The 23,170-nt window shown below is 38.8% G+C and overlaps 1 protein-coding gene across 1 annotated transcript; it reads right to left on the reverse strand.

Moving 5' to 3' along the window:
• F2 (coagulation factor II, thrombin) lies at positions 1 to 23,156 on the reverse strand. Its single transcript, XM_034417487.3, has 14 exons — positions 23,040 to 23,156; positions 19,532 to 19,692; positions 18,790 to 18,814; positions 18,159 to 18,209; positions 17,244 to 17,349; positions 15,396 to 15,532; positions 12,548 to 12,859; positions 12,079 to 12,192; positions 10,991 to 11,117; positions 8,889 to 9,056; positions 7,100 to 7,273; positions 3,967 to 4,145; positions 1,665 to 1,735; positions 1 to 269 (listed from the first exon to the last, which is right to left on the reverse strand). The coding sequence occupies exons 1-14, from the start codon at positions 23,113 to 23,115 to the stop codon at positions 126 to 128; spliced, it is 1,845 nt and encodes a 614-aa protein (XP_034273378.2). The 5' UTR covers positions 23,116 to 23,156; the 3' UTR covers positions 1 to 125.
• Positions 23,157 to 23,170: the final 14 nt, after the last annotated feature.

The raw sequence follows: 23,170 nt of genomic DNA on the forward strand, positions 1-23,170 counted from the left end.
TTTTATCTAAAAATCTTTATTCAGGAATGACTCTGATTTATTTCCATCCTTAGGCTTTTAGTATTGTACGGTTTAATTATTCTATGTCCGTAAACCAAGGTGCAAATGCAAATTTTGATTCCTATTTAATGGCCATGTTTCTCAATAATCTTTTGCATCCATTTCTTCAGACGGAACAGATGGGTATAGAATCCATATTTGCCATCACGATCACAACCTTCTCCCCAGGAGACAATACCTACTTGATACCACCGTTCTTCTGTTGGATGCTGGTAGGGAGGAAAGAAGTGCCACAGTATCAAAGGGGGGGTCAGCAAATTGCAAATAGTATATGTAGGTCATTTAAAGAAACATGAACAGTACCAGTAGAAGGATTGGGTAATCTACAAGACTATAAGCAAGAAGGAGGTAGCCCATGAACATTTCTGAGTCTACAGGTGAAACTCGAAAAATTAGAATATCGTGAAAAAGTTCATTTATTTCAGTAATGCAACTTAAAAGATGAAACTAATATATGAGATAGACTATAAGCAAGAAAGAGGTAGCCCATGAACATCCCTGCTGCTTGTGCACCTTTTTCTTCCACACTTTTCCCTTCCACATAACTTTCTATTAATGTGCTTTGATACAGCACTTTGGGAACATCCAACTTCTTTTGCAATTACCTTTTGAGGCTTTCCCTCCTTATGAAGGGTGTCAATGATGGTTTTCTGCACAACTGTCAGGTCAACCGTCTTTCCCATGATTGTGATTCCTACTGAACCAGACTGAGAGACCATTTAAAGGCTCAGGAACCCTTTTCAGGTGTTGTGGCTTAATTAGCTGATTAGAGTGGGACACTTTGAGCCTAGAATATTGAACCTTTTCACAATATTCTAATTTTTTGAAATTGTGAATTTAGGGTTTTCATGAGCTGTAAGCCATAATCAAAATTATGACAAATCAAGGCTTGAACTATCTCGCTTCGCATGTAATGAGTCTATCTCATATTAGTTTCACCTTTTAAGTTGCATTACTGAAATAAATGAACTTTTGCACGATATTCTAATTTTTCGAGTTTCACCTATATTTGAAAAGGGTTGGGGTAGGGAAAATATTCAACAACAGAATAAATTAAGGTTTATGTCAAGACAGGAACTTCAGAATTTGGGCTGTGTTAGTGAGAAGGTTCTCTCTTTTTTTAGATTAAGAAGATCCTATAGTCCTGGCTGGTAATTGCTCTTACTAAGATTTCTAAATTCAGATTTGAGGTAGTTGCTTTTTAAAAAGTTCTGAGCTTTGTCTTTGACTGTTCTGATCTTGAGCTCAAAGTTAGCACTGCTACAATTCAAGGGCTATTTCTGCTGTGTATATCTGCTTGTACCACACTCACATATGCACACCCAACAGTAATTGGGGAAGAGCCACCCTTTCCTCACTTAATTTGTAGCTATTCCTTTCTAAGTTCCTGCTTTCCTGCTCTTATTGATATGTTTAATTAACTTGTAACGCTCTTAAAGTGAAGAAGATGCAATCCTTTAAGAATATTGCTGAAAAGAAGAAATGAACGGTGGCACTAGCAAGGGAAAGTTGCACTCTGGTCCTTGCTGCAGACTGATGAATAGTGGGCCTGTGACACCAGCAGTTTGTCCATTTATGTTTTGTAATCACACGTAGAAACTTACCTTCATGACAAAAGGGCCCCCACTGTCACCCTCACAAGCATCTCCTCTCTTGCTTTCTTCAGGACTATAACCTAAAAAAAAAAAAGCAATTAGTAAAGAGGCTGCACTCTCCAATATTTTTTCTGGTTCCCCCCCTCAACTTTTAATGTAGTTCCTGAGCTAATCAGTTTGATACTTGTAAAATAGTATGACCTGCTTCACTTGTTACAATGGCTTAAAGGGTTCACTCTAGATTACACCGAAAGCTAATTACTGGTTGTTTTCTCATTCTGTGTGGACACAGACAATGCCTTTGGTTTGCCGATTGGTACGCAGAAACTCCATGACTTTGTGAGGTGTTTAGCATGTTTGCTGTCATAAAATGTACAGGCAATCATGGTTTAAATCAGGAGTCCTCAAACTTGGCAGCTTTAAGACTTGTGGACTTCAACTCCCAGAATTCTCCAGCCAGCTATGCAACAGTGTTGTAATTTGGGAGTAATAACAGTAGGTGAGGTGAACCTGCCTTGGCTCCAACCATATTGAATAACTTTCGTCCGGTCTCCAACCTTGGCTTTGTTGCGAAGGTTGTTGAGAGCGTGGTGGCTTGGCAGCTCCCGTCGGTCCTGGAGAAAACAGACTACCTGGATCTGTATCAATCGGGTTTCAGGCCAGGGTACAGCACGGAGATGGCATTGGTCGCACCAGTGGATGATCTCTGGAGGGCTTGGGACAGGGGACACTCCTCTGTTCTGGTCCTCTTGGATCTTTCGGCGGCTTTTGATACCATCGACCATGGTATCCTGCTGCGACGACTCGAAGGGTTGGGAGTGGAAGGCACTGTTTTACAGTGGTTCTCCTATCTCTCGGGCTGTACTTAAGCAGTGTTGGCAGAGGAGCAGAGATCGGCTATGGGGCCCCTCACTTGTGGGGTGCCCCAGGGGTCGGTTCTCTCGCGTCTCCTGTTCAACATCTATATGAAGCCGCTTGGGGAGATCATCCGTGGTTTTGGGGTGCGGTATCATCAGTATGCTGATGATACCCAGCTTTTTATATCCACCCCGAACCAGCCTAGTGATGCCCTCGACGTGATGTCTTGTTGCCTGGAAGCGGTACGGACCTGGATGGGGAGGAACAGGCTCCGACTCAACCCCGCCAAGACCGAGTGGCTGTGGGTACCGGCATCTGGGTCCAATCGAGATATTCCATCGTTGACCATCGGGGGTGAGGTGTTACCCCCTGTGGATAGGGCCCGCAAGTTGGGTGTCCTTCTGGATTCACAGTTGTCTCTGGAAGATCATGTAGCGACCGTGACCAGGGGGGCATTTGCCAGGTCCGCCTTGTGCATCAGCTGCGCCCTTATTTGGACCAAGATGCCCTACGCACCATTACTCATGCGCTGGTCACCTCCCGTCTTGACTACTGCAACGCTCTCTACCTAGGGCTGCCCTTGAAAACCACTCGAAGGCTTCAACTGGTGCAGAATGCAGCCACGCGGATTGTGATGGGAGTGTCCCGACACTCCCATGTTACACCCCTCCTGCGCGACCTCCATTGGCTACCGGTTGCCCTTCAGATGAGGTTCAAGGTGCTGGTTATCACCTATAAAGCCCTTCATGGCCTAGGCCTGGGATACTTGTTGGACCCCCTGCAGCCAGCAACAATCTCCAATCACCCGGTGCGTTCCCACAGACGGCCTACTCAGGGTGCCGTCGGCCAGACAATGTCGGCTGGCAACCCCCAGGGGGAGAGCTTTCTCTGTGGGCGCACCCACGCTTTGGAACCAACTTCCTTTGGAGTTCTGGATGGCCCCTGACCTTCACTCGTTCCGCCGTGATTTAAAGATCTGGTTGTTTCGTAGCCTGGACTGATGGGGGGGGATTCTTAATAGTTTTAAATTGATTTTAAACTCTTTTAATTTGGACTTTTAATTTCATATTGTTTTAATATGCAATTGTGCATTTTATTGTTGTGAGCCGCTCTGAGTCCATTGGAGATAGGGTGGCATATAAATCATATTAAACTTAAACTTAAACTATCTATGCACTCAGTGGTGTCAATTACTGATGTATTTATATTTGGGAAAAGACACTTAAGTTACTCCGTTTGCTCACTGGAGAGCAAAGGAATAGAGGCAGGAGTAGTAACAGGGTGAGAGTTGATAGTCTTCCCTCTCATACAATGAAAATAACTTTCCTTCATCCTATTGGCCGACTGCTGTTCCTTGCATAGTGAGCCTTGAAAGCTGTTATTTGATCAGTATCCAACTGCAAACACACAGAATCATGCCTACCCGTACTTCTGCCTCAGCATCAAAACTCACCTGCACAGAACATGTTGTCTGTGACTTTAATATTAGTGGATGCCTTACAGATGTCCCGGTTCACAATGGGGAGATTCACCTGCTGCAGCACGCTGGGCAGTTGTCGTGACCCTGCACCCCAGGTGTCAAACAGATTACCCCAACCAGTAACACGGCCTTTATATCCTGTTAACAATAGGCTATGGAACAAAAGTGGAGTTGATTATAAGATTTGGGAGATCCTAGAGTGAGATAGATTAATATAAATAATGGAGATATGGTGCATCATTAAAACAGGTCATTTATATTTGCCCAACCTGGGCAATATATGACGACCTTCCTCTTGGTCTCCCCCACCATCTAAATTGTTTGGCAGAGATCAAGTTATGACAGGAAGGACAAAAGTCAACCATCTCACTAAGAACTGAGTGAAGAGATTGCCTGCAGAAATCACAAGAAGAAAAGGGAGGATTCGGTAAAAACAAACAATTTTAGAGCACACTTAAGAATTTTGCTTATTGCAAATGCTGCTCAAATCTTGAACTCTTCCAGGCAAATTCTCTTTTACTCTGAAAATAGAAAAAATTGTTTTTCTTAAAAATGTGAAAATGGAGGGAGTTTTTTTAAATTCTTACATTGCATTTACATCTGCTGCCCTAACAGGCTAACTCCTTCCTCAACATTTCTGACACTATGAATTCCTTCCTCTCTATATTTCTTGGTTCTTTTCTACAGAACAAGTGAGAACTCTCCAGTTTGTTCAGCAGTCCTAGGGAGTTTTTCTCTTGCAAGCTTTCTGTAGCTAAAGACTTTCAGTTAAGATATTTGAGCTCCATTGTGGTGCTTGGATCTTCAGCCACATCAGAGCTAGATGGTGGGAACTCTGGCATAGCTAAGTCATAAAGTTTTTATATTGGTCAAAAAAGTCAAGATGATGTCCGTGACAATTGTACCATTCGGTCTACCATGCTTTTTTATCTTGGTCTGCAGATGCTCATGGCAGAGTTCAAATTCATACTATATCAATGGATAAAGAAGATGGAATCTAGATATCAGAGAATGCTTCAATCCACAAAGTTTTGCAGAGTTAATTACCAAATATGTATGGCATGTTGTAAACATCCTATACAAAATTTGGATTTCCTCCAGTCAACATAATGAGCTAATACAAATCAGAATTAGAAGTCACATAAAATCAACACAAATCAGATAATTAGATGTATCACATTGTTTGCCAGTAGTCTAACACATCTAGTGCTGCTAGGAGGACCAATAATCCTTTATCATCTTGCCTAGTTGTATTCCAAGGAGGTGTGAAACCATACTGAAGATTTTGCATTTGACAGTGATGATCTCTTTCAGACAAAGGGCAATGAGGAGCTCAAACTGATGCAAAAGCTCTGCATTGCTTCTTAAGAATGCTAACACTTATTATCATTTTTTACCACCATTCTCTTTCCTTGAAGAAGATCTTGGTGCCAAACGGTTAATACTTCCTACAGAGTTTTATCCTGTTCCACAGAGCAGGCGTCTGCAACCTTGGCAACTTTACGACTTGTGGATTTCAACTCCCAGAATCCCTCAGCCAGTGCAACCTGCCAAGGTTGCAGACCCCTGCCACAGAGGACTGAAAACTTCTGGATGTTCTCTTAGATCTTGGTCCCAAACAATTCTAATCTATGGGTGCCTCTTGCATCATCTTTAGCTTTATTTCTTCCAAGCTAGTGGATGTAAATACTGGTTTGTTTTTTTCATTTTTGTTACCCTAAAGAAGCAACTCTACAGACTGCTAAGAGTGTCCTTGGTGTTCTCTGAGGTTGGTTGTTTTCTTGCAGATCTTTCATTACCCAACTAGGCTAACCTAGGTAGCAATGAAGACATTACCTAGTTGGTAATGAAACATCTCAGAGTAGCAAGAATTCCACAGTTCAACCGTGAATTATAAAAACTCTCTTCTAGTGAGATGGTTAGAGCCTAGAAATTATGATTAATAGTGATGGAACTGAATTTCCTATTATTTACTTGAATATTACATAGTGCTAAGACCACTCTTATTGCCACTCTTTGAAGAGAAAGAGATAATTGAGCTAGGTTTCTCAAATCTTGCCATCAAATATTTTTTACCTTTAGCTTTTTACCATTCCAAAGTGGGATGGGAGCATTCATCTTGTGGACTGTGAGATTTGAATTTATTTAATGCACCAGATGGTCACATCTGCTGAATTCCTGTTTCACACTGTAAATTGGCTAGTTTCCCCTGAATTTAACATATTCTTCCATAGCTATTACTGCTTCCTTTAATGCATATGATAACAAAGTCTTTACAATTGTGTATCCTCTCACTTTTAAACACCTCCACACATTGGCTCTTTATGGTGTACCCATAGTTAGTTCAGCCTTTGTTGCATGCTTCCAATCTTTGCATTATCATGCCAGAATGACAAATTGCTCATTCAGGATATTGAATATTTGCAAAGATTAAATGTTCCTTCCCAGAGTCTGAAGAATACCACAATCCTACCTGATTGTGAGAGTGTGAAAATATTAGGAAGACAGACTCTGTTGCCTGTACAAAGATCAAAGTGCTGGACAGTGGCTTTTTTTAGCAGCAAGACACCAGGGAAAAAATCTCACAGACATTCCAGTATCGATTATTGAGATAAGGAGTAAGAAGGCATATAAATTACAAAAGGAAAGTGAGAGAAAGTGACTTGAGAAGGGGGGGAAATTAAATAAATTAAAATTATGACTTGTTTTCTTATGTTTTTATCCTATTGTATAAATACATAGAAAAACATACTGATTTTGTAAATAATGCATATGAATCATAGAATCGTAGGGCTAGAAGGGACTTTGGAGATCTTCTAATCCAATATATTTACTTGTATCTAATATTAGATCATACAATTGTATCTCATTATAGGTGTATACATCTATACTAATCCATCATTTGTTTAATTACTGGCTGTGTGTGTATCAATTCTCATACACATCCTCCCTTTCGCATTGTGAGATTGTGTCACTCATATTTGTCAGTGAAATAGTTGAATTATGCTGGCATGAGTTTTCTTTTCTTTTCCTAACATTGATCTTGACTTACTTTAAAACTTTTTCAATTTTTTTTTTTAAAAACTACAGAATCTTGTCTCCTTACCTCTGAACAACCTGCTTGGTAGGCAAACATATTGGGTGTATATAATCACTGAAAGGTACAGGCTTAGACAGACGTAATAGTGCAATGTCCCGATCCAGATTTTCCATCCAGTTATATTTGGGGTGGAAGATGATTTTATCCAGGAAGATAATTTTCTCCTTGCCCTGCTCATATCTGAATATCCAGAGATGAGAAAAAATGCAATGCTAATGTCAGGACATTTTTAACCTTTCTGTACTCTTTATAGCATGAACATCAAAGAGTAGTTTAATTGAGTTCCCTTTCCATTGTGTTAGTTCTGTAATATTATGATTACTATTTCTAACATTATGATTACTATTAACTTTATTGAATGTCTACCTATCCAGATAGTTCACTGTGAGCTTAACAAATAGGATAAAGTTACAGTTTATTATTAAACATTAAATGATGGTAACCAATTCAATTGGTCTTAACAGCTATATCAAAATTGTCAAGCAAATTTTTTATTCATCAACACATGGGTTAGAAACTGAGGACAATCGAAGGGATGCTGTATGCGTCCATCACAGTTAATTGTTAACTGATGGTTTCTTAATATAGGACCATTCTCAGTCATTCTCAATAGAAAACATATTATAAGGAAGACTCATTTCTTACATCCTTGCAACACAAGAATATGTAGCCTACAACTGTAGGGGTTGGCATCAAAGGAGACTGCAGTTTTTGAGCAGTCTTCTGCAATATCACAGAAACAGATCTGTGCAAGCTGGTTAATGAGGTGCCCGAAGGGATTCATGTCCTCTTTAAAACATGAATGTTGTGTCTTCACAACGTTATCCTCTCAGCTCATATATCTTAAACTTAAATATTTTAGGTCCACAAGACTGGGGTCACTTCTATCTAGAGAAAATTAAACTGAAATAAACCCTGCATCCTGGAACTTCTAATTGCCTGCAGATGTTAACTAAATGGAACTATAAATAAGAGCAGAGTTTAGGAGTTCCAGAATTGCTGGGTGTTGAGTGGCATATAAATTTAATCAATTATTATTTTGGTTGGTCATGTGGTCAACTAGATGTTTAGACTGGATTCACCAGTTGAGTCCTTCCCAAGGACCTGGGTAGCCATAGAGAGAGGTTGTTGTTTGATGGTGTTAGTATTGTTGCAGGATGTAAGCTGTTTCAAGTAAAGCTCTTTTGAAATGGACTGATGGTGACTTTATCAATGCTCATGTTGTTCAAGTGGTGCTCCAGATATTTTGGGATTGCACCCAAAAATATCTGTTACAACTATCACAATTCTTTCTATTTTGTTATGCTATTATTAAGGTTGGTGGATTGAGGCGTTTCATTCTTGCTGACAAGCCTGCTGCTCTGTCCTTGCGATTTCCATTTCTGCCCCTGTCTCAATAAGACACCACCTCCCAGCTAGAAAAAGGGGATGATAGAAGGCTGTTTTGTGGGGGAATGTAATCTGCATTCCCAGGAGAGAGGGAGTGCATTCCAGAGGAGCAAACTACAGCGAAATTTGGATAGTTGTGTGAGAGAAAGAGAGTTAAGGTAGCTCCTCCCTAGTAATTTTCAGAGTATGCAATATGCTTCATGGTGCAAGTAGTCTGCTTTAGTTTGGCAAGATTTCTGCCTATGGGTAAAAAAAAAAAATAATAGAGGAAATTGCTTAGAAGAATTTCAGTGTGACTTCCTTGATTTTTGGAGCCTGACAGTTAGTAACCTACACTCAGTTTAGAATTTGAGTAACCTACACTCAGTTTAGAATTTGACTGGCTCATAACCTTTTAAACTCTTACCGTATCCTGTTATGTTTGCCAATCCGTACAAGGAGGTCATCGGTTGTGTAATTTTTATCCCAGGGTGGATAGAAAATGCAATGTGCAGCAGTGAGGACCCAGCGATTGCTGATGAGACTAGCACCACATACCAGCTCCTGTGGTTTCTTCTTGAATAGCATGACTTGCCTAAGTACAATAAAATTAGAAATGCAGCGGGTGGGGAGGCAACTTTTTCAGGATTGATCATATCATTGAAACACTCTACAGGTAGAGAATGGATAGACAGCAATTGATTTGCATGTTATCTTTTCTTTGTATTGCTAGGTATTTCCTCTTACTGCCCAGGGTTCACAAAGAGGAAAGAGGCAGAAACTAACAAGGTCATACTTCAGTGGTGGGATTCTACCCGTTTGCACGGGTTCGGTAGAACCGGTTGTTAAGTAGTTAAGTAGTTAAGCAGTCTGGAGAAGCGGTTGTTAAAAGAAATCTCCTTTTGTTTTTTTCAGGGTTAATCCTGTAAGGATTAATTACAACATTTGGTGTTGTTTCCTAGCCTAATCTTTATTACAGAAACTGCCTCTCCGGCAGTATGCCTAGACTTACTGTCACTTCCGGTTCAGGAGGTTCTCGGAAGCTATTTTTTTGCTTGACTTTCTTAAAGGGGAAGGGTTGTTTTAAGCTTTTTACATGGCTGTTGGGAGGAAATACTCCCCTGTTAGAGTTCTTCCAGCCAGGGTGCAATGATCAGCACTTTGAAGAAATAATTGAATGACGAAGCAGAAGCTTTTAATGACAAGGAACCAAGATGAGTGACATTCAGCAAGGCTTCTTGGCTAGTTAGAAAGATTGACATTCAAACATGAGTTTACGTACCCTTTCTGACTTTTGGTCTAAAACTGGTTTTTGGTGAAGTTTAATTCTGTGCTTGGTGACGTTTAATCCTGTGTTTAGTGATGGGATAATTTTCCCTATTCAGCTTTGTTTGGAAGGAAAAATGTTAATCTCTGTTCCTGAAAAGAAGCAGTTTTGGAAATCTGACTAGTTCTGTGTCTATTTGTTCTTGTAATTGGTTTAACAAGCAACAGATATTCTGTTTGCTCCTTTGCTTCATTCTGGAGATCTTAAATGACCTCTCTGCTAAAGGGTTTCACTTTATAAGCAAGAGTTGGCTGCTGATAGTTATCACTGCATTTTAACTATTTTAATTCCTCAAGGTGCTCTGGCACCCTCCCTGATTTGTAACTCCAGTTTGCAGGTATTTCTAATCTAATGATTGGTATTTAGGGCATCTTTTTGCAAGCAAAAAAGCTTTTTGTATTTTTGTACAGGTAATCCTTGACTTACAACAGTTACAATGGCACTGGAAAAAGTGACTTATGACTGTTTTTCATACTTATGACCATTGCAGCAAACTGTCATTAGGGCAAAGAAGCGATGCCACATGACCACCTGGCCACGCCCACCCAGTCACATGAAGCACCGCAGTTGTGAAATGAGCGACACGGTTGTTAAGAATGCTGTAACGGGTGTAAATGATGACCAGTCATAAGTCCGAGGACCAGTCAAAAGTGCGAGGACCTGTCAGAAATCACTTTTTTCAGCCCTCTAGGTAGTCCTTTTGTGCATATGGACTACTCAGAGGGCTGAAAAAGTTATTTTTGACTGGTCCTTGCATTTTTGACCAGTCCTCGAACTTACGACTGTCCTCACATTAAAATGTTTTTGCCCTATCTTGTCACCATGGTGAAGAGAAGCAGTTGTGAAATGAGTGACATGGTTGTTAAGAATGCTGCACGGGCATAAATGTGAGGATGGCCATAAGTGTGAGGACCAGCAAAAAGTGCGAGGACCGGTCAGAAATGACTTTTTTCAGCCCTCTGAGTAGTCCCTATACACATAGCCATGGTCACATGACCTCCAAGCCACGCCCACCCAAATAAGCCACACCCACAGAACCGGTTGTTTAAAAAAATGAATCCCACCACTGTCATACTTCTTTTAGAAGCTGCAGTGGCAACTTATACATCAACTGATACAGTCAGTGTCAGTAATCAGGCACACACAGGAAGGAAAATAAGCAAACTCTCCCCATTCCATCTCATTCCCACAACCAGACTTACCAAGGAGCACTGCCCACTTCAGCATCTACCCCCTTCACAATTCGGCCTTGCAAATAGGACTCCAGTAGCTCATTCTCTGTGCTGTCAGAGATTTTCTTTTTCTCAAACAAGGGACGGACGCCACAATCTGGAAATATAGCCCCATCCATATGTGATTGACTAGTTCACAAGTGGTCCTGTCTTTCATAAGTCAACTTTTTGCTAGGAAGAGATGACAGTGAGTAGCTAGCTTCTGGCATAAGAACTTTTCCTGATCAACATGGATGTTGCCTTTATTATGCCCAGAGAAGGTAGAAAACTCCTGCCTTAGGGAAGATTGATTCTCTCTTCTATCAACCTCAAACACTATAATGGGGAACAGCAAGGTGTTTGAGTAATCTGTGGTATCCTGTATCCTGTGTGCAGTGTGTCAGTGGATCATTTTGGAGGACAGCACTGGCTGAGCAGGATTCTCCTTCAATCAGGGCTACTTTCTATTTGCTGCACTTAATTTATCCCAAAATTAGCTATTATGACAGCATTAGCCTCCTTAATTATTATTAGCGTCCTTAATAACTCAGAGTCTACACAACTATGTTGAGAAAGGAAATTTATGCTGGTGCAACCTGAATGAAGCATGCTCAAAAGGTGGAGTTAAGGAGAGACAGACTTCAGTACTGACTTCCTATCATTCTTATTTTTCATAGCAAATCAAATTTATTTCCCAGATTTCTACCCTGCCCACCTCCTATTGGACAATGGGCAGGTACCAATGATAAGACTTTTGAGGAAAAAGTCACCTGATTACAACTACAGGCTACTTTTTTTGTTTTATATATGTTTTTCTTTTGTATCAAATATTTTAACATTCTTATTTCCCATAGTCATTTAGGCTTGGGGCAGAATTGCAAATATTGTAACGAAGTCCAGTTGAATAATTATTTATAATTATCTCTAAACAAATCTAGACCTTAGTATGCCATTCAAAAGTGTAGCCTCTAGGCTGAAAAATATTATGTATCTCTGTGCTAACCCCATATTAAATGAGGAATTATATTATCTTTTTTCTCTAATTTCACTAATGTTCTTTAACTGATTCCTTTCCTCACCTGCTTCGCCTTCACCAAAAGTCTTAGGATCAAAGAAAGTTTCATGTTGCTGGATAGTAGTTCGTCCTGCTATTTGGACCTCGGCAACATCATCAGCATAATTTAGATTGTTTTCTGAAATGGAAGAGGGACAGGAAAATACAAAGAAGTAATTCAGTTAAAAGCATTGTGATTTCTCTATCAGTGGACTAAAGCATTCCTGATGACATATCAGGAGGCCCTATGGATTCTTAGGAGGGAAAAAAAATAAAACTATGGTAGTTGCTAGGATTCAATAGGTTCCTGGATTTTGTGGGGGCTCATCTGAGGACTTTTTGTCTTCAGCAATGCATGTTATACGCAAAAAATTACAATTGGAAAACAACAATTCCACTGTAGAACCTCAAAATTGTCCTCTATTAAATATCAGCATACCCTCCCGAATACCACATTCCTTCAGTGACCAAGGAAATAGAAGTCTGTTCCTCACCACAGTAGTTCAATTTGCAATAATTGTAGGTCATGTTTGGGTGGTCTACGTAGCACCAGACCCCTTCCTCATCATGATCAGGATTGCGGCAGTAATTCTCCACCAGGGGCACTTCTTCCAGGAAGTTTTTTCTATCACTCAACTGTCTTACTTTTTCTGAAGCCCATGGCAAGCACTGGTCTCCAGACTCTGTGACAGAAAGAGTCCCCATATAGAGCAACCCTTCCTCAGGTACACATTCCTCCTCCTGCTGTGTTTGGTCTTGCAAATGAGGAAGTGTTGGAGAGAGGGGAACTGTTGTCCGGTTCTCACCTAGAAGGAAGAGCAAGATTACCGTAAGCATTGATGAAACAGCAATTCAGAGCTGACAGAAAAACAGTCACAGCATGTTTTCCCTGACATAGACATGCAGGACCTGAAAGTAGTGGTTTTGCTTCATACTACACGTCGTTCAATTGTTACTTTACATCAAGTATTTATCGAAGTCTGAATTCTGAGGACAAGCTGAAAGAACTTGTGATGTTCAGTTTGATGAACTTGGGGGAGACATGATAGTTGTGTTCAGGCCCATGGAGAGAAGTTAAAGGGAAGAAGGCTATGATTTGCTCATGATGCCAGTCAAAAGTTGGTTCTGAATCTCAATGATAAGCTTAAAAATGGTCAACCTATGATTGTACGATTGTGTGGGTTATAATCTAATTTCATGCAGATTTTTGCCTAATTCCAAAAGTAGTGTGCAAGCAATGAATGGAGACTTCTAGTGAGAGTAGTTTATCTTAACTGCTATGCAGGAAGGGGTGGAGTAAATTGAAAAAAAAAGAATCAGAAAGAGGAAATTGAAGAAAATTGAAAGTGTCAGGAAACAAATGACTTCTGGGGAAGCAACTGTGGACTGTGGAGCTGACAACTGAAGTAATAAGATGAACAGGTGAACGGATCAGCTCCTTGGAACTCCTTTCTGGATCAAGGAAAGGACTAGGATCACCCACAGATTTGTTCCTTACAGTCTGCCAGTAAAGAGATTGTAAAATAATCGCCAGTGGTTTTGAGAGCTCTAGGAGTGAGGGGGGAAATCACCTAAGCCATGGTTCAGCATCTTCAAAACAGACCCTGGCTTCCTCTCTTGACTACTTTAGGAAGTTGCTTGCTATTGATTTTCTGAATATTAAGAATCTTCTGAGTGGCAAGTTTCATCATGCTGGAAGAGTTTCCTTCTACCCTGGATGAAAGAGTGTAAGTTTAAGGATTTAAAAGAAAAACTTTAATTTTTGGAAAATAGCAAAATGGACTAGAATGTTGATTTTGGAAAGTTAAAGGCTCAGTTAAAGACTAGGTGGGCTTGAAAGCTTGTTTAAAATTTTTCAGTATAAAAGAATATATGAAAATGTTGAAATTAACTGTAAGAAAACTTCCTGTGGCAAAGTTTTTCTGATTAATAAATACACATATGATACATATATCATAAGAGAGAATTTTGAAGGTTGACCAGTAAAAACCAGAAAGAACTAAGGATTACAACTAAACGAGAAGAGGCCCATTAATACAATGGAGCAATACTAATTGACTACAGAAATTATGGTTGTTTGTACTCAGAAATTATTTACAAGACTGATACTGTAAAAATATATTCAAGAGAGGATATAGAAAAGAAGATTTTACTGATTAAAACACTGATTAAAAGACTGAATTGAATATGAATTTGTAAATGGATTTTTAAAAAATGAGGTGGAAACAATGCTACAATGGATTTATGTTTAAAACTGGCTAATATCTTAATAACTAAAGAGGGCATACAAATAATAAATTAGAATAATTTCTTTACAATAATATTTATTTTTATTTAAATAAAAAATCTTTTTTTATTTTGGATTTACAAAGATTGTTAAATTATTGCAATTGTTCCAGAAAGAAAAAAAGAGAGAAAACGATAAGAAATCAACCAGGGGTGACAGGATTAAAGATCAAGTTTTTTAAAAATAAACAGAAGAAATATAAAATTAATTTATTTGACCAGATTTAAATTGTATATATGGTAATTTCCGATAGCAATTAATGGAATTTCTTTTTTACCAGAATGAAATGATGAGGCTTTGAAAATCTGTCTACAAACAGGAAGATATTTCTTTTGCCTTATTTCTTAAAGAAAGTGATAAGCTGGAACAGAAAATGGATATATTTGACTAAATATTTATGTTACTATTTCTGTAGCTCTTAATGGACTTTTTCTGATTACTACCGAACAATGATCTTTTATAATTGATTATTGATAAAGTATGAGATATGGAAAAATATTTTTTAATTGAGCTATTAGAGAAGATGTTAAGTTACTGAAATTGTTTTATATTTATCTGGAGGTAGGGGGGAGTGAACTTTTCTTCTTATTTTGTATTTTCTGGTTTTTATTTCTTTGCACTTCTCTCTCTTTACTTTTTCTATTTTTCCTAGTTGTATTATTTTTTTATACATATTTGCATTTGTGAACTTGATTTTTAAAAAAAAAAATTAAAAAAGAAAGTGTCAGGGGGAAAAAAGCAAAGGTCAGAAGTTCATCCACTTTTGATTCCAGCCATGTCTACTTCTTGCTTAGCCTCAGACACTGTTGACATTTGTGTACCCTATAATTGACTCTTAAGGTAACATATACCCCAACAAAAAAACCCTCAACCCTTGTTTAATCCCCATATTATATAAAGTAATACCTGAGCAGAATGTACCTCTGATCTCATGTAGGATGTCTTTCCCTCACCATATGGAAACTGAATTTAGAGGATACATTGTGCAGAAACTCATATAAATTAAGGCAGAGACCTAATCAAATTTTACCTTTTGTACCAGCACTGAGACTCACCACACACAGGAATAGCACATTCTTCTATTCGTATTGCTGGATTACGGGTGTAACACCAAGGCCCTTGGGAGTTGTCGTTGGGGTTCCTACAGTAGTTTTCAGTGAGATTGGCACCTGGATGTGTTGTTTCATTGAACCTGAAAACAACCACATTATACAATAAACCCTTCCCAGCATTGAATTTACAAGAAGGGTGGTATAAACCAGCCAGTGTTTGCAAATCACAAATATATCAGAGCAAGACAACTGTAGATGTGCAAAATATGTATCTTTTCCTATGCCCTAATTCAGTCATGGCAAAACATTTGGTCTCAGCGTGCCAAAAATTGAGAAAATGCCGAACTGCTGGTGTTGTCACCCCCATCCACTCTGAGTAAAAGAGAAACAATATAGTCTTGTTTTGTTAATTTTTGAATGGCTCTTATGTCCCCCGCATCTAGGCCGCCCCAAACAGCGGCCCTCAGTGGCAACACTGAGGCTGGGCCTGAAGTAGAGACCCAGGCCTTGACTTCAGCCCTAGTGCCACCGCTGCCACTCAAAAAAGCCGCCTCATGATGTCCACCAAGGCAAAATTGCTCCACCAGAGCCCAGCGCTCCCTGGGATCTACCACATGTCGCTTACATTCAGGTGATGTTCTCTTTCTATTGAAGGCCTTGCTGCCTCCCCAAGGCTGCTCCAGGTCACAGAAGGCCTTCATACTGAAGTGGCTTCAGAGAAAGCTCTTCTGTTGCCTCCAAAAGTCATGCGAAAGCACGGCCTGCTTTTTGCACATTCTTTGAAGCAGTGGTGGAATTCAAAATTTTTTACCACCGGTTCTGTGGACGTGGCTTGGTGGGCATGGCAGGGGAAGGATACTGCAAAATCTCCATTCCCACCCCACTCCAGGGGAAAGATACTGTAAAATCTCCATTCGCACCCCACTCCAGGGGAAGGATACTGCAAAATCCCCATTCCCTCCCCACTCTGGGGCCAGCCAGAGGTGGTATTTGCCGGTTCTCCTAACTACTCAAAATTTCCACTACCGGTTCTCCAGAACCTGTCAGAACCTGCTGAATAGCACCCCTGCTTTGAAGGCTCCAGAGAGACCACAGCCCTCCCGCACAACTTCCAAACCATTCTTTGCAGCCTCCAAATATCATGGAAGAATGGGGTGTGTGAGTGCTTTTGAGAATAGATATCGCTGGGTGTTAGTGAATGCTGGCTTGTCATTGAAAACGTGTGTGTCCCTTTTGACACACGTGTCATAGATTTGCCGTCACTGACCTTAGCTGACCCTCTCTTAACTGTGGTCTATCTGGTGATTTAAAATCAGTTTCTGCCTTTGACAGATAAATGATCAATCAATCCTCCAAGTAACCCTGACATCTACCTCCAACACCCTAGATTTAGCAGGGGCTGAGAAGGAGTTGAGCAGTTGAATAAAATTATCAGCTTTTGCTAGAAAACAGAGGTAAACTTTCTCAGCTTTTGAACGTGTTGAAGAAAGCTGTAGTGTAGACCACACATGCCAGCTTGCATCTCTGTGTACAGCCATCTTTCCTGAAAGGTGTGTTTCAATGTCAGTATGGAAGAAATAACCTCAGAATCCACTCATTTTTTGCATTTAGAATTATTTTTTTTCAGGGAAGGAAGGCTGCATGTTCAGTTTTAGCCAAGCAACAAATATATGTTTCTTCCAGCTGCCTTTCAGTATATTTAAGCTGGGTAGCTATAGTCTTGTTTTATTAATTTTTGAACGGCTGTGAAAATTCTTATTCACCTGAGGTTTTATCACTGTAGGCTGACTTAGGATCTGCCTTTAGGAATTAAAAGACAGTACAGAACTTTCTAAAGATAAATAAACTTACTGAGGTTTGTGAGGAAATTTGCTGGACCAGAACTGACATTCAGTTCCTGATTTGGTGACCGAAATCTTTCCCCTGTAATTCTGCCCTATTCCTAGGGCACAGGAACCTATCAAGAGTTCAAAGCACAGAATGAATGAAACAGAAATCATAGCATGGAGAATCAAGATGAAGATTTCATGGTATAGGCTTGGATTTGGAATGACAGAACATACAGGGTTTATTGTGTTCGTCAAGGTTTATGATTCCTTTTGAGAAGAGGCCAATAAATATTGTAAATGGGTCCACCAAAACTCATTAATTTTTAAATAGCTCCTACATCAGAGGTTATATGAAAATTCAGTATTGTATTTCTAATAGACTACTGATATAAATAGCTATCAGGTGATGTGGCCATTGATTTAATAATAGATCTTTATAAAAAGATATGTATAATATTTAAAATACTGTAATTTAAAGAGTCTTAAGAATTAAAATCACAGTAAAATCAAAGAAATAGTCACAATCTTCAGTGATTTTACACCCCAGAACTATTTTTTAATTTTTTAAATGCATCACAGAATACATGCAGGATTCCAAGCCTATCACCACCTAATAAAGTAAAGAAACGAGACAATACTGGATTTTTTTTCTTCTTGTTTCACTGCCCTGGGACAACATGAAGGCTTAAAGCCATGCTAGAACTAGTAGCTTAAATATTCCAAAAATATAGAAGGTATTTGTTGTAAAATGTCATATAACATATTGGAAATTATCAATATCTTTAAGGATAAATATGTACAACTAAATTCCTTCCCATGTGTACACAGTTGTATATACTATATATATATTCTAAAACCTAACATTCAAAATATTTCATTGAATTGAATAGGGTTTTCCCATTGAAAAGTCATCATGGATCCTCCACAATGTTTTTACCTTTCAAACACTCATCCAGAGTTGCTCTCTTTTTCAATAGAGTGCTACAAACTAGGAAAAGAAGAAAAATATTTAGTCCACGGAGACCAGCAGCTCATTTATAAAAGGTGGAATCTAATCAAATCTAATTATAATTGGAAATGATTATCATGCCTAAAAGTATGAATGTCTTTTCATAATAATGATAATGATAATGATAATGATAATGATTAATAATAATAATAATAATAATAATAATAATTTTATTTATATACCGCCCTTCTCCCGAAGGACTCGGGGCGGTGTACAGCCAAGATTAAAACATAAATATACAATATCATAGTTAAAATTAATTAAAATCATTAAATAGTTTTGGCCGAATTTTAAAACTTTTCTTCAGCTTCTCCACAAATTGCTCCCCCATAATCAAGCCATAGAACTATTTCCCTCAATATTTCATTCTCCTGATATTTATGATTTTAATTCCCATCTAGCATAGACATGGAAATTGTGAGTTCTAATATATGTATGTAGAATACATATATTTGATTCTGACAGTTGACTTAAGAGTAATCAAGAACTTGGAATGAACATTCAACAATAAATTATCTGCAAAATTCTGGTTATCTGATGAGACTCACACAAAACATACCTGAATACTGTGCCCAGAATATATCCTGCAAAATAAAAGTTTTGACTTAGAAGACTGACCAGTGATAAACTGATTTAGTATTGTAAACTGAGATGTTTATTGAAATTTTACAGTAAAAAGGAGATATGACTCAGTCAAAAAAGGCAATGAAACTGAACACAACATCTTGCGTCAGTAATGCAGTCTATTGCTGTAATATAGTATCATGATCAAGAGAAGCCATTGCTCTTCTCTATCGTACTCTATATGTACTATAGAGTACACTATATGTACTATAGTGGATGAACATTGCATCCACTTCTGGCCACTGCATTTAAGGGAAGACTTAGACAAACTAGAATATGGTGAGCAGAGGAAAGAGCAACCCAAATGTTATGGGATCTTGAAAGAAAAACTTGTGAGGAAATGTTGGAAGCATTGGGTTTAAATTAAAGAAAGTAGATTTTAGTTTAAATTGCAAGAAAGTAGATTTTGACTGAATGTCAGGAAATCATTCTGTCTGGTAAGAGCTATTCCACAGTGAAACAGACTGGCTCATAGACTTTCACCCAATGGATGAGCTCTGAGATACTTTCCAAGTCTTACATAATGAATAGCAAATATTTCAGACATAACTCTAATAATTAAAAAGAATAATAATCTTGCTCTACTGTATATAGCAGAGAAAATACTTCGAACGGTAGATGGACTCTAAATACGTGACTAACTAGTTTTAGGAACTAGTATATCAAATGATACATACTGTTTGGATGTTGGACTCAAGGGCTTCGCGGGCCTCCTCATAGACACAGGTTTCCTCTAGACACTCCCGCTCTAGATTACCTTTAAGTAACTCTTCCATGAACCCCTTGTTAGCTCGTGTGTGCCTCAGCAATGAAAGAGCTTCCTTTTGCTCAAGAAAAACTAGTAAAAACAAAACATCCAGTCAGTGGACCAAAAAGACAAAGATTGATTCTTTTTACATCTGTCTCTTACACGCTGGCTAGAATTTCCAGAAGTTAAAATTGAGCAACATCTAAAAGGCCACCGATTGATCAGCTCCAATTTTTCAAATTATAAAAATTGAAATGCCTGAAAAGCAACCTTCTTCTGGAAGTAGAACTCTCATTAATTGATGTATATCAACCTTCTCGTTCTGATGCTTTCCAAATATATTGGAACTATAATTTCCAGAATTTCTGTAGCGCATATAAATTGGGAATTGTAGGAACTGTAGCAGTAAAATATCTGAAAGACAATGGTTGAACTACTATATGATCTGAGCCACAACAGGCAGAAGCAAAGTGCACTCTCCAGAATGCTAATTCAGGTAAAATTCCAAATGTTTCAGCCAGATGACCTAGATCACACCTCCTGGAAGAAAGCAATCTAAAAAATATAATGTCTTGGAAATAGTGCCGGATTTAGACTTGGTTAGGCCCTAAAATATATAAAGCTTGGAGGTAATAGTCATTGTTGACTATATAAATGGAGGCACCCTTGTTAAAAACTTACACTAGAAGGTCTCACAAAGGTGTGGATCATGGATCATGGATCATCTCCCCAAAATTGAAAAACATAAATGCCTTTTAATTATTCAATAGCAAGGTGTTTAAAGTGAAAAATACAAATTATTTACAAGTTTGTTTATGTTTATGTTTATTTGGATTTATATACTGCCCTTCTCCCAAAGGACTCAGGGCGGTGAACAGCCAAAGATAAAACACATACAAGATAAAATTTAAAAAACAATTAAAATGTATTAAACAAATTTTGGCCCATACTAATTAAAACACCCCATTTTTAAAAGCAAATTAAAATTAAACAATTAAAAAGAGTTAGGCCAGCCCAGCTTGTTGGAATAAAAAAGTCTTGAGGGCACGGCGGAAAGTGCGTAAAACTGGGATCCTCTGTATCTCCGGGGGGAGCTCGTTCCAAACGGCAGGTACCCCCACAGAGAAGGGTCTCCCCTGGGGGCCGCCAGCCGACACTGTTTGACCGACAGCACCCTAAGGAGCCCTCTCTGTGGGAGCGTACTGGCCGGTGAGAGGCTACCGGTGGCAGAAGGCGGTCTCGTAGGTACCCAGGTCCTAAGCCATGGAGCGCTCTAAAGGTGGTAAACAATATCTTGAAGCGCACCCGGAAGACCACCGAAAGCCAGTGCAGCTCGCGCAGGAGAGGTGTTACATGGGAGCTCCATGTCACTCCCATAACCACCTGCGCGGCCACATTCTGGACCAGTTGGAGCCTCTGGGTGCTCCTCAAGGGGAGCCCCATGTAGAGAGCATTGCAGTAGTCCAGGCGAGACTGTGAATGTGTTTACTAATTACATGTTTATCATTTGGCTGGTTTGATCTGTTTTATAGATTATAAACTCATAGTTTATAGTGAATATAAAAAGACACATAAAATTCTAAAAGAAAGAAAAAGATAGAAAGATAGATAGATAGATAGATAGATAGATAGATAGATAGATAGATTCTGAAACTTTTGAGGCCTGTGGATTGTGAGGCTCTAAACTAAGACCTCCAACTCCACAACTCTGTGTCTTTTTCCCCTAGAGCCCCTAAGTATTTAAAATTAAAATTAAAATTAAATGCACAGCTTTGTTACCAGTCCGCTATCCTTGATCAACATGAAGCACAGAAAACTCTGTGAAATTACCTGATAGATTACCATTCTTTAATTCAGCAATTATTTTGCATCTCGTTCTCTTTCTATACTATGCTTTTCTATTCTCTTTCAGTTTTTTACTTTGTTGTTTGTTCTTTCCTATCAGTTTTCTTTGTCATTGACTAGTTACAAACAGTTAGTGAATAGTTTGCAAAGAGGAAGATTTTGCTCATTTTGGAAGTGTTCAAGATTGCTCTCTAAAAGAAATCTCATGGTTGCATTATTATTTTTAATAACCATAATAAAATATGATTGTATAAAGCAAATCTTTGTGAACTTATGATGGCAGAAACACATTTTCTTCATAATATAAAGTCAAAGTTTAGCCCAAATCTATGTGTTTCCTTTTCTTTTTCTTCTTTTCTTTCTTCCTATCTGTAGAGAAAAAAACTTGTTTACTTGCCCTCACATCGGGACTGCCACTGTGATGGCAAAGTTGGCTGTCTATTTATCTAACCTTTGTAATTCTCTCCTAATGCAACTTGCTGGGACATTTGTTTTCTCTTTTCCAAATTCAGATATCAAAACCTCTAAATCATCTTCAGGAACAAGCTCTGGACAATGTTAAGACAAAAATGAGTAGTAATAAAAAAGGAGGAAAAGGGACAGCCTAGGTAGAAATACCAGAGACACAACGAAGAGGAATTTAAGAACTAACAAATGTATTACAGCTGAATCTTGGCAGGCTAAAGTCTGTGCTGTTGTCACCTAAGAGGAGTTAGAAAAAGCTTGGACATGATTATTCTCCCTTATATTCAATGGCACATTTCCAGATTAGGCTTTTATTACTCAAAGAGCCACATTACTGCAAAGATTTATACCAGGGATCTGGGATTTCTTCTTCTTTTGTGTTTTCCCACCACCTCTCCTGACTTTTTAAGAAACTAAAATCCACTAAGAAAAGAAAGATGGAATATCTGCCTAGAAACACCAATACACAAACTCCTCAAAGATCAGAGAAGGTTTGAATCTTTGGTAAAGTATAAAGAAGAGCTTTTCTATCAAGATAAGGAGGAACTTCAACCAGAAAGAACTGATTAAGGGGGCTCCTTTCCCATCAATATCACAAAACAAACACAGAAAACTGCAAATAGCTTCATCTGATGTGACCCTTGAGTATTCTTAAAATATACACACCCAAATTAAAAAGTAAAAAAAGAACATCTTGGTTAAAAATCTCAAAAATACTAGCTGTTTTCCTCGCTTCCCTTCGTAAATTTTCCCCAATATTTTTCTGCTCTTCTCTTGGGAGTTATACGACGCACTATGTATTTATTTCCACAGTTGCGGTATCTACTGCCTGCCATAGTCACTGTGCCTGGCATTCTTTAGAAAGTGTTGCCATTTCTTATATGACAAAGTCTTCCTGGATGGTTGATCTTCTAGCGTTTCTATCACATATAGGACAATCCCAGAATAAACCCTGAGATTTGCTGTCCTATCCGGGAAATATTGTTATAGGTTACTCTGTTTCCTCTGAAATCTCACTGATGTCTAAACTGCTTACTCTCCAGATCACAGACTGTTTACTTCTAAAAGATTAACCTGGCAAATCTTTTTCAACTTCTCCCTCTTCCTCCCTGCTTTCAATCCCTTACCGCTGTTGCCCAGTGTGAGGTGAAAGAAGGTGGCAAGGAGAAGAGTCCTCAGCATTCTGATTCTGTTCTGCCCCATCTTGGATGCTTCTAAATGCAGAAGAACTGCAAACAAAGTGGATGAAGAAATGTTG

Source organism: Pantherophis guttatus, chromosome 1, assembly GCF_059756535.1.
Source record: "Pantherophis guttatus breed Tessera chromosome 1, ASM5975653v1, whole genome shotgun sequence".
Taxonomy (NCBI): domain Eukaryota; kingdom Metazoa; phylum Chordata; class Lepidosauria; order Squamata; family Colubridae; genus Pantherophis; species Pantherophis guttatus.

Coding starts and splice junctions, on each gene's coding strand:
- F2 (XM_034417487.3), bottom strand. CDS start 23,115: ATGGGGCAGAACAGAATCAGAATGCTGAGGACTCTTCTCCTTGCCACC. Junction 19,693..23,039: donor CCTCACACTGGGCAACAGCG/GTAAGGGATTGA, acceptor TGTTTTTACTAG/TTTTTCTTGAGCAAAAGGAA. Junction 270..1,664: donor GGGGCCCTTTTGTCATGAAG/GTAAGTTTCTAC, acceptor CCTCCCTACCAG/CATCCAACAGAAGAACGGTG.